This window comes from Phascolarctos cinereus, unplaced genomic scaffold, assembly GCF_003287225.1.
Source record: "Phascolarctos cinereus isolate Bilbo 61053 unplaced genomic scaffold, phaCin_HiC Scaffold_8;HRSCAF=390, whole genome shotgun sequence".
NCBI classification, from domain to species: Eukaryota; Metazoa; Chordata; class Mammalia; order Diprotodontia; family Phascolarctidae; genus Phascolarctos; species Phascolarctos cinereus.
In genome coordinates this window covers 26407292-26423334 of record NW_027556291.1, presented here as the reverse complement: position 1 = coordinate 26423334, position 16043 = coordinate 26407292, and the positions used below count along the sequence as shown (strand labels likewise).

The following is a 16043-nucleotide window of genomic DNA, read 5'->3' as shown; positions in this document are numbered from 1 at the left end:
GGGGCCCATTTCCTCCCTCCAAGATCCCTAGGGCAAGAAGAACTGCTTCAGTGCCTACATAAGGTCATTGAGAAAACAAGGTCATTTGTCTCAGATGCTCCAGAAGAACGAATGTAGCCCAGTTAAAGTCCTGGGAAGTCTTACAATGAGACCATTTTCAAATCATGGCTGCATTTAGCTTGGTGCTAATGAGACAAGATGATCTTGCTGCCGCTTTCCTTGGCGCATTTACGGGCCAAGTAGCCACTCCATTTCTTCTGCCCACTTCAAATCAGCAGGTGCAGCCTGGGAACCCCGAGATGGTTGCCAGGGCTTTGTTTGCTTGGGGAGGGAGGAGGAGAAAGAAGGATGGGAAAGATGCTACAGATTCAGGCTCTTGGGACTGAGGGGGATTAGAGTCTGAGGCTCCCCTTCAAGCTAGCCAATCAGGGCCGTGGCAGCTGGCTACTTCAGGAGGAGACTTAGCTGTGTTCATCCCTGGAGGCTCAGCACTGACTTGGGGAGGAAGCAACCAGGCACAACACCCTCCTCCCCCAGAGGAGAGAAAGAATTTAACTATTCATTTGGGCTGTTGCAACAGCCGCCTTTTAGAGATTCTGCTGTCCACTCTCCTCCTTTACCAATCTGTCCTTGACACCGATGCCAGAGTGAGTTCTTTCATGCACAGATTTGGGCATGTCACTCCTGCTCAGAAATTTCAAGGGCTTCCTATTGCCACCCACCAAAAAAATCGGAATGCTAATAATGTTGTTCAGTCCTGTCTGACTTTTGGTGACCCCATTTGGGGCTCTCTTAAGTGGTTTGCCATTTCCTTCTCCAGTTCATTTTTCAGATGAGGAAACTGAGGCCAAGGAATGTTAAGCAACTTGTCCAGGGTCACGCAACTAGTGTCTGAGGCTACCTTTGGACACAGGAAAAGGAGTCTGAGGCCCTGAACTCCATCCAGGGTGTCACTCAGCTGCCTACCAATAATAATAGCTACTGTTTACATAATATTATCTTATTTGCGCTTCACAGAAGCCCTGTGAGCTTGGAGGTGTTCTTTATCCCCATTTTACAGATGAGGAATGTAAGTCAGGGATTTCAACTCGGGTCTTCCTGGCTCCAAGTCTCTGGTGGTGTCAAACAAAAAGAAAGGGATCCCTGCCTTGGGTTGCATGCAGATTTGACTTAGAAAACCACAAAAGAACATTATCTAGGTTGTATTGTATTTTTATTTGTTTTGTTAAACATTTTCCAGTTACATTTGAATGTGGTTGAATTTGACACCTCAGCACACCACCCCGAATAAAAAGCAACCACTGTCTCACAGCCAGGAATAGGGTATAACTGACAAGAGCTGGCAAGAAAGCGATTTGCCTGCACTATTGCAAATATTATCAAGAGAGCTTTAAACTGAAAGTGGAGAGAGACAGGACAGAGCCATTGCCATATATCTGCCAGGCCAGCTACCACACAGAGCAGCGGCGACAGACCAAAAGAAGAGTTGCTCTCCAGAGAGCCCCAATAGCAAACAGGAAACACCTCCAAGTGAGGAGCTAGCAATCCTGGAAGAAAGCCTTAGTGAAGTGCTTCCTGGGGCCAGGCCTTGTGCTAAGCACGAGGAGGGTAGGGGGTGGTGGCAAGCAGGGGAAGCAGGACAGTCCCCCCTTCAAGGAGCTTGGCTGGGGTGGGGGGGAAAGGGGATTGTAGCGGTGTGTGCTGGTAAATGTTTAACAACGGGGTCTCCAAGAAAAAATCCATCCAGGGCACACTTTTAAATTTAATCTGCATTATTAACATTTTCTCGACCACTTAAGTCTAGACAACTGGCAAAACAATAAATCAAGCCTCAATTTGTAGCTTTTGTGTATTCTGGAGGTGTAAATGCTAACATTGAGAATTTAACAATCAGTTTTCCTAGGAACCTCTTTGAGCTGGTTCTAGCACACCCCAGGGAGGGTCAGAGGAGCAGGATCTACTAGGGTCTGAATCTCTGCCATGTAAGACAGGCTCGTTGTTTCTGGAAGGGGCAAGGAAATTGTCTCTGACAAGCACCCTTGGTGATAGGATTTCTTGGTAGTCTCAAGCTGCTATTGATCTGACTTCCTGCTCATCTAAGGACACAAAAAAGGCCTGGCCATATGGAGCTGAGCACTTCAGACTTGGTAGGCATGAGTCACTACACCTTGCCCTGCTAACCCAAGGCATTTCTGTATGGAGAGGAAGTGTCCAATTCTACACCTCAGAGTACGAAGAGGAGGGGGATCTGGGTGGATCCAGAGAAAGCCAAGTTCTATAATCCTTGTTGAGTTTTATTAACCTTAAAGGCAGCTAGGTGGTACAGTGCCTGGAGTCCAGCCTCAGAGCCTTCCTGGCTATGTGACAAGTCACTTAAGTTCTATTTGCCCCAGTTTCCTCATCTGTAAAGTGGGGATAATAATAGCACCTACCTGCCAGGGTTGATGTAAAGATCAAATGAGATAATAATAAAGTGCTCAGCACAGTGCCTGGCACACAGTAGGTGCTACAGAAATGTTAGCTATTATTACTAGCTAACCTTTATATTGATTAGGCTTTTTACAATTTACATTTTAAAAAAGCCTTTTACAAATATTATCTCATTTGATTGTCACAATATTATTATTATTGGGAGGTTGATATTATTATTATTACTATTACTGACCTTTCACAGCTGTGGAAACTAAGATCGACCCGTTTAAATACCCAGGGTTCCACAGCTAGCTTCTGAGACAGAATTCAAACTCAGGTCTTCCTGACTCCAAGTCCTGTGCTCTATTTATTGTACTATCTAGCTGCTAGAACCACTGATCTAGTCCAAATTCTTATTTTACAGAAAAGGAAACTGAGCTCTAGAGGGGACGTGGCTTACTTGTCACAGAGGTGGGAAGTGGTCAGGCAGGAGTTAACTCCAGTCCCCTTACTCTCTGTGCCCCTGCAGACTTTCCTTCAAGAAAATGAAGGGGCTGGACCATGTGAGAAGTCTAAGGGTTCTTCCCGCCCCAAATCCCGTGGTTTTCTCAGGTGAAGGTGCCAGTTCAGAAAGGCCTAACGGATGACGCAGGCCGGGACGGACAGGAGTAAAGTTGTCCGCCCCACGTGCTGGTGTCCGAGGGACTGCAAAGAACTAGTTAACAAAAAGAGCCCAGGAGTGGCGGGTCCTGGAGCCAATGGCGCAAGCCCATGGGCGGAGCAGACTCAGCCAGAGGCCATTGGGCTGAAGGGGCCTAGGGGAGCTGGGCTGGGCCCGGCCTGGGGTGAGGGGGCATCAGGAAGGGGAGGGGGAGGGCGTGCTGGAGCCGGCCGGCCTGGAGCTGGGTCGGGCTGGGCAGAGAAGGCGGAAGCTGACCCGGGGCGGGCTGCTCCCGCTAGTTGCCTACGGCCTCCAGTGCCTTTCGGCTCTCTCGACGGGCCCTGTTGTATGGCCAAGGAGCTCCGGCGGCCGGACACCATGCCCTGTCATAACCAGCAGCTAGCTCCCGCGGCCACCGCCTCCCAGTGTCCCGAGCCGGCAGAACCCGGCGGCGGGCCAGGGCAGGACCAGGTGGGAGGCCCGGCCAAGCTGCCTGCCAACGGCGCCGTGGCTGGGCCGGCCGGGGACAGTGCCGAGGGCCCCCCGCCAGAGGACCGCGAGCCCGAGGACCTCTCCTTCTGCCAGCTCGGCCCGCAGCTCAAACTGCTACCCATGAACGACCAGATCCGGGAGCTCCAGACCATCATCCGGGACAAGTGAGCGCCGGGGAAGGGGGGGGGATGGGGGGAGGGGGGCACCCCAGAGGGGGTGGCCGTAGACCCAGAGCCGCCTCCGCCCAGCCGTAGCTTGCCCGGCGTTCAGATGAGGACGACGTCAGCCCCCCTAGATGGGCTGTGTTTTCAACAGGCTCCCGTTTTCTAGTTAAGGGCAGAAGCCTTGTTGCCCCACTCCAGCTGCGCGCTCTGCGCTCTCCTGAGCGAGGAGTCAGTTTCCCTACAAGCACTCTCTGCTTGCCCAGGGACCCATGTGGCACAACTTTATCCTACTGTCTACGAGGCCCACCCCCGCCCAGCCCAAATCTCCTATCCAGGGCGGTCCATCCTTTTTGGACTTGTGGTTTCTGGAATAAAGTTAGGGAGCACTTTCACTTGTAATGCTGACAGACCTGTGCGAGAGAAGTTCGTTGGCATTTGCCTTTCACTTGGAAACATGTAACTTTCCCCTTGAGGAAGTTCTTGATAATTACTCTAACCTCTACTGATCCTCCCTAGAGGGCCAATGTCATGTGGGGGCTGGTCATCCTCACTTCTTTAGTTGGTATTGCTTTACTGTAATTTTATCCCAAACTCGAACATTTACAACACATCCAGTTCCTGGAGCCAAGTTTGGCCTAAAGAAAGTCCTTCCTCATTCCCCAAACCATCGGGATCAAAGCCTCCTTGTGTGTTAACATAAGATTTTAAGGATGTTTGTAAACTTCAGCATAAAAGAGTTTTAAGACATTTCAGCTGGCCCTCAAGTGCCAGTGTCCCCTTGTTATACTATTGGGGCATACGATGGCCTCCTAGGCCAAAACACACAGACAAAATGAGACCCTTTTTACTTTTGAGGGTAGGTCTTAATTTTTAAGCACTGCATGTTTCCATATGATAATACCTTTAGACATAGCCAGGTAGTTAATGGAGAAGGTTCACCCCCACCCACCTTTATCAGTGGGCTATTCTTGCAATTAACTAATAACTATAAACGTTGTCCAAAGGCAGTCTTTTGGAGTGTATTAATGGCCATTGTGGTGCTTGGCTGTATACTGCAAGTGTGTAAGCCCCTAGTCAATGGGGTTCCTCTAATTTACCTGATGTAATTGAACCTCAGGTAATAAAGACAGTGAAGTCTAAAGAGGCCACCTCTTTCAGATTTTGGCCAGAAGTGGGAGCTTGTGAAGAATGTGCAAGTTTGACTGACTTGTTGCTTAGAAAGGGTGTGGTCTGTTTGCCTTGGAGAGAGGCAGAGGACTTGGCTGAGGAGAGACGCCCAGAGAATATCAAAAGCAGTGGGATGAGGCTGAGGAGTCAGCTATAAAAGTACAACCCAGCTCATTCTTTCTTCCTTCCTCCAAATGGAGGTTCAAATTCACCCCTTTTGTAACGCAAGCAGGATGGCTTAAGAAAAAGGGAGGGGGGATAAGCATGCATATAGGTTTACTATGTGCCAGGCACTTTACTAAGCACTCTTACAAATCTCTCATTTGATTCTCACAACAATCCTGGAAGGTAGGTGGTATTATTATCCTTTTTTTTTTTTTAATCGTTGGGGTAACTGAGGCAATCAGTGGTTTAAGTGACTTGCCCAGGGTTACACAGCTAGTGAATATGTGAAGTTGGATTTGAACTCAAGTTTTCCCCACTCCCAGGCAAGTAGCTGGCTCAGTAGATAGAGCGCTGGGCCTGGAGTCAGGAATACTTAACTTCCCGAGTTAAAATCCAGTCTCTGGATACTTCTTAGCCCTGTGATCCTGGGCAAGTCACTTCACCGTGTTTGCCTCAGATTCCTAATCTGCAAAATGAACTGGAGAAGGAAATGGCAAGCCACTCTAGTATCTTTGCCAAGAAAGCCCCAAATGGGGCCATGAAGAGTCACTGAAAAAACTACTGAACAACATGTGGGACTCCCAAAGAGGGATCAAGCCCTTGAGATGGCTTAAACAGTTTCTAGGCCATCAGACTGAGTCCATAAACATCTTGGAGGGCTCTGGGTGGTCGGGTGCATTGCGGTATTCCAAGGATGCTCACGTCAGTTGCCATGCTCATAACTGACACAGTGACATCAGAGACATCGGAGCTTAAGGCATGTGACTGTGTCAAGATTCTCAGCAGTGATCTGAGTAAGGGAAATGTTAAAAAATTTGTTGGTTAAAGACTGAAACCCAAGCAAAGCTTCTAATTTTTCCTTCAAAGAGATCCCTCCTACACTAGGGCATCAAGAGATCGATACTTCCAAGACTGGAGAGATCCAGTGGGTCCCTGTAAATGGATGAGGCACCTCCCATGTATTCCAGCTGAACCCCCAGAATAGCATCCCCTTTGAGGTGCCTCCCTTAATTCCCACTCACAGCTCAGGGACCGTGGCGAACGACTACTCTAGATTCGAGGTACCTTGGGGTCCACACTCCTAGAACTTACGGCTCAGAAGACACCACTGGTAAGACCCGAGTTAAAAGTGGCCTCAGACACTTACTAGCTGTGTAACCCTGGAAAAGTTACTTTTCCTCTCTGGGCCTCAGTTTCCTCAGCTGTGAAATGGGGAAAACAATAGCACCTACCTCCCAGGGTTGTTGTAAAGATCAAGTGAGATAATATTTATACTTAACACAGTACCTGGTACACAGTAGGCACACAATAACTGCTGTTCTCTTCTCCTTAGTGCTGCTGCTGGTGGGGGTGGTAGTGGTAGTAATGGTTGTAATAGTTCCTTGTTCCCTTCTCCTTAGTTTACAGCAAAGGCATTTTATAGAATGGCATGGTATGAAAAATAGTAGCAAAAGCTCTCCCACTCCAACCTTGGCCCACCCTCCCAGAAGCGCGAAGAGTCCGGGCTTCCGGTGAACAGCCAAAGAACGCTGCAGTAAAGACAACTCACCTCGGAATTTGCCGAGTCTCTTCTCCACTGACCCTCCCGGCCACTCGGATTTTTGTATTCACTGGGAAGACTCTCCCAGCCCGAGGACTAACTACCTCCGTCTCTACCAGTCCCTTAATTTACTATCCTCTGAGGAGTTTCCTGGTCCTTTCATATGCAAATGTTCAATCCCAGCCAGAAAGGGAAACACCTGGTTGCGAAGTGCAGCTGGGCCAATCAGCGGTTCACACCCTTGATGAGCCAAAAATTTGGGCTGGGGAAAGTTAAGAGAGTGGTTCCTTTAGAGCTTCTCGCCCCTGTTACCCCCTCCTTACAGTCTCTATAATTTCATCTCGTGGCTGAACTGGAATTCCCGGATCAACACTTCCCTCCACCACATACACATACCGATGTAAACTGTGTTGTTTAAGTACTGTCAAGAACTCTAGAATCGCCTGTTAAAAGTCAGAGGCAGGTCACTTCTACTTTGCCAAGCCTCAGTTTTATTTTCTGCAAAATGGGGTAGTAAGAATTATTAACTAAGGACTCCCTGCCTCCCATCAGGTTGTGAGAAGAGTAATTTCCAAAGCTTTACATTTTACAAATCACTTTACTGAAAATAGCCCGGTGAGGTAATTATTGGAAATCTTATCCCTGTCTTACATATGGGGAAACCATATGTGAAGCCAGAGAGATAAAGTAACTTTTTCAGGGTCTGGACTAGCTGGGACCTGAATGAGGCAGTAAGTACAGTATGGAACCCGAAGCACCCATAACTCTTTACCCCAGACCTTTTTGGTTGAGTAATGGCGGGTGGGGGTGGGGAAACCACAAAGAAAAGCTCTTGGGAGTAACAAATTCATCCTTAGCTAATTAGGAAAGATAAAATGTGTCGGTTTTAGCTTAGCTCGTTTAAAGAGGCATTGCAGAAAGGGGCCTGGGCCAGATGCAGATGTCATTGGGAACATAACATAAATAAAGATACAATAAAACAGAGTTCTATCACATTTGAAAACTAAGTCAGTATGTGCCCGGCAGGTGTCCTTCGGTACAGTTCAGTGGCCTCCTTTCGTTTGAGTGTAATTAGTGTAGTGGACAGATCACCAAACTAGGATTGGCTGTCAGCAAGCATTTATCTCAATCAATCAATAAGCATTTATTAAGTGCCTACTGTGTGCCAGGCACTGGGGATATAAAAAGAGGCAGAAGACAGCCCCTGCCCTCAAGGAACTTACAACCTAATGGGGGAGACAATATACAAATATAAACAAATTGAGCAGGGTAAATGGGAAATAATTAACAGGGGGAAGGCACTGGAATTAAGAGGGGTTTGGGAAGGCTTCCAGTAAAAGATGGGAGGAGTGGAGGAAGGAAAGCATTCTAGGAAGGGGGAATGGTAAGAGAAATGGAATGTCTTGTTTGTGGACCAGCCAGGAGAAGGCCAGTGTTGCTGGATCCAAGAGTGTGTGTTGGGGAGTAAGGCGTAAGAAGACTGGGAAGGGAAGAGGGCGCTAGAAGGCTATTGCAGTGATCCAGGGGGGAGACGATGAGGGCCTGCACCAGAGTGGTGCCAGTGTGACAGGGGAAAAGGGGGTGGATTCGAGGGATGTTGTCAAGTTAGAATTGTCAGCCTTTGGCAGCATTTGGATGGGGGGGAGGGGGGGAGAGAGAGTGAGGAGTCTGGGATGGACTCCTAGGGTACGAGTCTGAGGGACTGGGAGGGTAGTGTTGCCCTTGACAGTAATAGGGAAGGGGGGAGGGGGAGGGTTTAGAGGGAAAGATAAGGAGGTCTCTTTTGGATGAATTGAGTTTAAGGTGTCTACAGGACACCCAGTAGGAGATGCCAGATTGGAGGTCAGCAGAGAGATTGGGGCAGGAAAGGCAGATTTGAGAATTATCAGCTGACAAGATCTACAGGTGAAGTAGTATGGAATAGTGTAGAGTAGTATGGAAGAGAAGAGGTCCCAGGACAAGACCCTGAGAGACACTTGCAGAGGATCCCGCAAAGGAAGGAGTGGTACGATAGGTAGGAGGAGAACCAGGAGAGATTGCAGAGAGATCCAGGGCAATGGGGGTTGTGAAAAAGCCATTGGATTGGGCAACTGAGAGTTCATTAGTAACTTTAAGGAGAGCAGGGTCAGTGGAATGATAAGGTTCAGAGCCAGATCTTAAGGACTTAAGAAGAGAGTAGAAAGAGAGAAAGTGGAGGCGCCTGTTGTAGATGGCCTTTTCAAGCAGTATGACCCCAAAGGGCAGAAGAGATAGAGGATGATAGATAGCAGGGATGGAAGGATCAAGCGAAGATTTTTTCAGAGTGGAGGAGACTTGGACGTATTTGTAGGCAGTAGAGAGGGAGATTGAAAGAACGGAATGGCAGAGTGGCAGTCTGTTGGAGGAGACAGGATGCACAAGTAGAGGAGTTACCCTTGGTAAAGAGTAGGCCACCTCATCAGGTGAGACTAGTGAAAGAGGAGACAGTGGCAGAAGGCGTACAAGTGATAGGAGATGAGAAAAAGGAGAGAGGGAGTTCCCAGAGAAGAGTCTCAATTTTTTTTCTGTAAAACATGAGGCAAGGCTTTCAGCTTTAGAATGGGGGAAGAGGAGCCATGGGAGGCTTGAGGAGGGATGAAAAGGTCTGGAAGAGCTGCTGTGGAGAGTTGGATGGTGAGCTGATAAGGGAGGTATATAGTAGGGTGGCCTAGCAGCCGTGAGGACTCAGTAGAGGTTATGTAACACAAGTTCGTAGTAGACCCTGTAGGAACGGTTGTGTGATTTTTTTCCCCCACTTTTGTTCAGTAGCACCTGTGTAGACATGAAGGTGGTGAATGATGGGAGTGATCCAAGGCTGAAGCTTGGCTGGGTGTAGTTGGGGATATGATAAGGGACCTAGGGATTCAAGAGAGGAAAACAGTGTAGAGCTGACTTGCTTCACCAAGGGGTCAAGATGGGGAAAAGAGGAGAGAGTGGTTAGTTCAGGGGAGATGGTCTGGGAGAGAATTGAGGGATCAAGGGATTGGAGGTCATGGTGCAGATGAAAGGTTTTGCAAGGAAAGGCACAGGGAAAAGCTGGTAGATTGTGGTCAGACAAGGGGATTTCCAAATTCCTGACCATAGAGATGATATATTTGTGGGTGATGGCAAGATCAAGGGTATGACCATCTTTACATGCAGCTGAGGTGGGGTGGAGGAGTAAGGAGCTCATGGGAGGTGAGTAGGTTGAGGTACTGAGTGGTTAGGGTGTTTGAGAGTCATTATGTGTCTCACAGTGTGAGGACAGGAGTTGGAGAGGAGAGAAAATTGTGAGCCTGGTACTGAACTCATTGAGGAAGGAAAGAGAGTCTGTAGACAACAGCTACCAGGATTTTGATTGGGTAGTAGATAAGAATAACATGAACTTCAGTTATGTGCCCCGTACTATGTAATATGCACAGTCTAAAACCTAGAAAGAAGAGAATATCCCGGAGGGTGATCAGCAGCCAATGGTGTCAAAGGCTGTAGAGAGTCCCAGCCAGGTGAGGCTTCAGAAAAGGCCCCATTAGATTGGCTAGTCTCAGCTCCTTGGCGAAGGTGGAGAGAGCACTTTCAGTTGAATGATGAAGTTGGAAGCCAGACTGCAGAGGGTTAAGAAAGGAGAGAGAGGAGGGGCCCAGCTCATAGATGGGCAGCAACTGATGGACAACTGATTCTATTAGAGATAGGTAGCATGGAGGGAGTTCTTGGACATCAGGGGTGCTTAAGGCAGAGGCTTAGGTTTCTTTTCATGGGAGCAGGGGTTTTGCTTCCTTGATCCCCACACATTTACATTTCCCTTTACCAGCAAGGTGTGGCTTGGGCCCTGGAGAGCTGAAGTCACAGCTGAGTCCTGATTACTTTTGCTGGTCTGGGCTGCACATGCTAAGCCTTAGGGTATATGGGCGGAGGAACTAGTTTCATGAAAACTAGTTTCAGAAGATGCTAGCGTTTGTTTTACTCCTCTGGGGCTGACAAACTGCTGGTATTTTGATGTGCCATCATGTATATGGATGATGGGCCTGTCTGCTGGTGTTCAGGTCATTGGAGCATGTCAGCCTTCCTTTTCTATCCCCTGGTCTTTGGGAGCTAGTGAGGGATTAGCTGTATAAATTTGCTTTGACTCTGTTGACATGGAGAATTGAAAATAGGCAGACCTTATATAATTGTTTGAAAAATTGAGAGGGTAGTTTGGGCTTTTTCAGATACATCCCAATGTAGGCCTTGTCTCTAAGATGAGATCTCTTTGAAAGGAAAAAAAAATAGGATGTGTACTGAAATACATCAAGGGATCTGTGATCTTATTGATATGGGTATTCTTTGCATCACTGCACGCGGCTCATCCCACGCTGGATGATCTTGTCTGGGCTGTCTCATAGATCCTCATGAAAAATCCATTTTGTTCTTTGAATCTTCGTAGTTTTTTGGAGTTATTTTCTCCTTTTGGGGGATCCCTAGATTTTCAATAATTTTTAGGACTAGTCAGTGGTTTTTGTTTTGAATTTACTCATCTCCCCAGCTTTAGTTCCTGAATTGGGGCTTTGTGCTGAAGCTCAGCCTGCTTTGTTTGTACTTGGGTCCCTTGGGTTCCCCCTGGGGTTATCCTAACCCCCTAAATCTTCAAGGCCCTCTTTGGCATCTCAGGACAGATTGTTGGAAAGCTCCGAGCTCCTGGTTTCATTGTTACAGCGCTGTGCTTGCCATTCACTAGTTGATGCCACCCAGGGTTTCCAGTGTCCCTATCCCGGGGCTTTCTGAGCACCTTGGGGCTTTCTCAGGGGAGCCCTCTGCCCTTCTTGGCCCTGGACACAAAGCCTTGCAAGCTACCCATGTATCTATTCTCTGGTCGTAGCTAAGAGCCCAGTGCTGGCACTGGTTTTGCTGGAGGTCGCCTTTCCTATTGCCTGTGGGTTTCTGACTGGATTTCTGGGCACTTCTGTGGTGGAAGGGGTAACTTCCTTTGATTTCTCTTTGGATTTCTTGAGCATGATTCGGCCTGCTATGAATTTCAAAGTTTCTCTAGAGTAGGTGTGTAGGAGCTAGGGGCAGCCTCCCTCTTATTCAGGCCAGGAACTCCTCCCCCTAGTTTTCCCCAGCAGATCTCCCCAATTGGCTAGAGGCCTTCCCCTCGCCCTTTTTACCCAGGCAGTGTGTGCTGCAGCCTTCCATCTGTGATGGAAGTGTTTGCTCTAGATGAGCTCTATGGGTTAGGAGACCCCTGGGAGATAGACTGTACAAGTTGTACTCCTGGCCTTTTACAGATCGGGAAACTGAGGTTCAAAGGAGTGAACTAACTAGCCCAGGGTCACACAATTGGGTCTGGGCCTGCCCTTGTTTTCTGATCTTTTCCTTTCCTGGGTGGTGGTGGTGGTGGTGGTGGTGGTGGTGGTGGTGGTGGAGGATATACATACAGACACATATCTGTAGCTATACTGTCTTATTATTAATTTTGTGTGTGTGTAACTATAATATCTTATACCACTTCTTTTGTGTAGGCCATCAGTGGCAGCATGCTGTGTACCTGGCCCACTATGCATCTCTTCATTGCCCTTTAGGTTGGCTTTGATTCTTCAGACACTGTGGTGTTTGGAGATGCAGAGCCATTCAGCATTTCAGGGACAACATTTGTGCCAAAAAAAATGGGTTTTTGTAGCAGACAGCAGCTTGAGCTGCTTAAAAGCAGAGCATTTCCTCAGTCTGCTCTTGTTTTCCTAGGACCCTGAGTCTGGAGCTGCAAGGGCCCTGAGAAGCTGTGTGCTGCAACCCCCTCATTTTCCAGATAAGCTAAGGATGGTGACTTGCCCAGGGTCACACAGGTAGTAAGAGTCAGAGGTGAGATCTGAACCCAGGCCCTCTAACTCCAGCTACCCTGTACCACCCTGCCTTTAGCTATCCTTTTTAAGCATGCTTTCGTGAAAAGAGTGAAAAGGGCACTGGTCTGAGGATTGAGGGAAACCTGGTTTGAGTCCCAGCTCTGAAACTTACTAGTTGTGTGACCCTGGGCAAGTTAGTTCACTCCTTTGAACCTCAGTTTCCTGATCTGTAAAAGGCCAGGAGTACAACTTGTACCTTCTATCTCCCAGGGGTCTCCTAACCCATAAATTGCTTCATCCAGAGTGAACACTCTTAGTGCCTTGTCACAGGGGGGTCAGCAGTGAAGTGGCTTTAGAAGCAGGTAACATTGATTTCTAGCTCTTTGTTCTTATAGATATGCTTTCCTTTGGGGCCTGGAGAAAAATCTGAGTGCATGCCATGAATTCAGTCTTTTCTTCAGCATACTTCCTAACCTTTGTAGCTGAAGGTCCTACAGTGCATTTGCTAAAAGGCCCTTTCCCCAGTTTCCAGCTCTCCCCCTTTTCTCCTCAAGTAGGAGGTGAAGTATGTTTTTAAGTTAGTCGTGGCTTCCTTTGTTCTCCCTCCTAAGTGGGGCTGGAGGTTTGCCGCGGCACTCAGCCCCTGCAAGCTCAGTGATCCTGGAGTGCTTGAACGGCAGTGAAATGGAAGGGAGAGCTCGCTCGGCTTATTTTCTCTCCGAGTTTTTCTGGAATGGGGGAGAAGATCAAAGAACTGTTGATTTTGAGCTAAAAGGGACCTTCAGAGTCACCTGATCCAGTCCCTGCAGTTTACAGTTGAGGAGCCAGGTGCATGACTTGGCCTAAGGTTGAACTGGGAGGAAATGGTAGAAGCATGTTTTGAAGCCAAGTTGTCGGAGTCCAAAGGGAGCAACAAGTGTGATTTCTGCTGCAGGGGGCTGGCCTCTGAGGAGAAGCCAGTCAATTTAGCACCCACTTATTAAGCACCTGCTATATGAAAGGCACTGGAAATAAGACCAAACCAGCAAATGAAACCATCAGTCTCTGTCCTCAGAGAGCTTCTGAAAGCAACTTTGGGAGAACTGATCAAAATGCTGCTTATTGTATTCTAATACTACAGTGGGCCAGCTGGATGAAGGGCAGGATGGCAGGAAAGGGACAACAGTGCAACATATATTTCCTGAGCACTGCTGTGCTAGACACTGAGGGCGTATGAAGTTTCAATGAGACATTATATAATCTTCAGGAAGTTACAGTCTATTAGGGTGATGAGACTCATACACGGAACTGTAGTACTCAATATTATATGATAGGCAAGGTAGAGTGGACAGAGGGGCCAATTTTTTTAAATTAAATTTTTTTTCTCAATTACATCTAAAAACAATTTTAACATTTGTTTTTGAAAATTCTGAATTCCAAATTCTCCCCCCCTGCCCTTCCTCCTCTCCTCCCTCATTGAGAAGGCAAGCAGTTTGCTTTAGATTATACATGTGCAGTCATACAAAACATTCCTGTATTAGCTATGTTGCAAAAGAAAAGAGACCAAAAACACAAGAAAAATAAAGAAAGTAAAAAGAGAATGCTTCTGTCTACATTCACACTCCATCAGTTTTTTCTCTGGAGGTGGATAGCAGTTTTCATCATAAGTCCTTTGGAATTGTCCTGGATTTTTGTATTGTCGAGAATACCTAAGTCATTCGCAGTTAATCCTTGTACAATATTGCTCTTACTGTGTACGAAGTTCTCCTGGTTCTGCTCACTCTTTGCATCCGTTCATATGAGTCTTGCCAGATTTTTCTGAAAGCATCCTGCTCCTCATGTCTTCTAGCATCATATTATACCATCACAGTCATATACCACAACTCGTTCAGCCATTCCCCAATTGATGGGCCTCCCCTTGATTTCCAGTTCTTTGTCACCATAAAAAGAGCTGCTAGAAATGTTTTTGTACATATAGGTCCTTTTCTCTCTCTTTTAAAAAAAATCTCTTTGGGATACAGATCTCGTAATGGTACTGATGGGTCAAAGGGTATGCACGGTTTTATAGCTCTTTGGCTGTATTTCCAAATTGCTTTCCAGAATAGTTGGATCAGTTTATGACTCCACCAAGAGTGCATTAGTGTCTCAGTTTTTCCGCATCTCCTCCAACACTTGTCATTTTCCTTTTCTATCATATTAGCCAATCTAATAGGTGTGAGATGATACCTCAGAATTGTTTTAATTTGCCTTTCTCTAATCAGTAGTGATTTAGAGCATTTTTTCCATATGAGTATAGATAGCTTTGATTTTTTTCACCTGAAACTAACTGTTCATATACGTTGACCATTTGTCAATTGGGGAACCACTTGTATTCTTATAGCTTTGACTTAGATCTCAATATATTTCAGAAATGAGGACTTTATCATAGAAACTTGCTGTAAATTTTTCCCCCAGTTTCTTGTTTTTCTTCTGATCTTGGTTGCATTGATTCTGTTTGTACAAATCCTTGTTAATGTAATGTGATCAAAATTATTCTTTTTACATCCTTTAATGTTCTCTATCTCTTGTTTCATCATAAATTTTTCAGAGAGGCAGAGGAGCTACTTACTAATCTATACCAGTGGAGGGAGTTTCCATACCGGAAATTTCTTTCCACAATAAAATCCCAGATCCCAGACCTTAGGGTGTAGCAGTTTGGAGAAGGGATGTCTGACTTGTTCTGGGCTTCTCCCCAGTCTAGATGAAGCAAGGGAAACTTAGTTGGCTTTGGGGTTGACCTGCTGTTTGTAGTTTTGCCCTGGTGGGGACTTTTTGATCCAGTGACACTTGCCTCCTGGCTGTTGCAGGAATAAAACTCTCCATCTCAGGGCTCCTCGAGTTCTTTCCGGCTGTCCTCGTGCCTGAAATGCTCTTCCTCTTCCTCTCTGAATGCAGACCTCCCCGGCCTTCCCCAACCCCCGTAATTCCAGTGTCTTCCCTTTGTTCGTTATTTCCCATTTATCCTGTGTATAGCTTGCTTTGTTTATATTTGCTTGTATGTTGTCACCCACCCCCTTAGATTGTAAACTCCTGGAGGGCAGGGACTGTCTTTTGCCTCTTTTAGCACAGAGCCAGGCACATAATAATGGCGCTTAAGGAATGCTTATTGATTGATTGATCTGGAGACCTCAGGGGCTTTGCTTTTCCCATCTGTACGATGGGAGTATTGCACTAGATGTCTTTTAAGGTCCCTTCTGGCTTAAAATATTCTTGTGAATCTATCTGGGGGTCCCTTTTGGTGGGGCTCTCTAATTACTGCCTCATTCCCTTGCTCTTATGCCTTCCCCCCCAAAAAACAAGATAATTCAGATGTGCGCTTTCGTTCATTTGAGCGTAGCCACCGTTTTGGGTTTTGTGTAGTTTATAAGACACCTTCCTCTGCAGTCTGTAAGTTATGGAGGGCGACTGTTTCTCATCATCCCCATAGGTCAGGTGTCTCCTCTGCCCCCTTGGTTCTTGGCGGCACTCCTTCCATTAAACCATGCTGCTCTGCTTGGGGAAGAGTTCTCTATTTTGGGCAAGTACAAAGAAAACGCTTTGTTAGTTACCCTTTACCTAATGTAAACATTGGGCCCAGCCATGCTGGGAAGTACAAGTAAAGAATTAGTGTTAGC

At 46.9% G+C, this 16043-nt stretch overlaps 1 protein-coding gene across 1 annotated transcript in view; it reads left to right on the top strand.

The window, feature by feature from the left end:
- The first annotated feature begins 3264 nt into the window (after positions 1–3264).
- UPRT (uracil phosphoribosyltransferase homolog) overlaps positions 3265–16043 on the top strand; it is a 35693-nt gene continuing 22914 nt past the window's right edge. Inside the window, exon 1 of the mRNA XM_020964601.2 lies at positions 3265–3729. Within this exon, the coding sequence (XP_020820260.1) occupies positions 3422–3729 (308 nt within the window). The 5' untranslated portion in view covers positions 3265–3421. The remainder of the gene's footprint in view (positions 3730–16043) is intronic.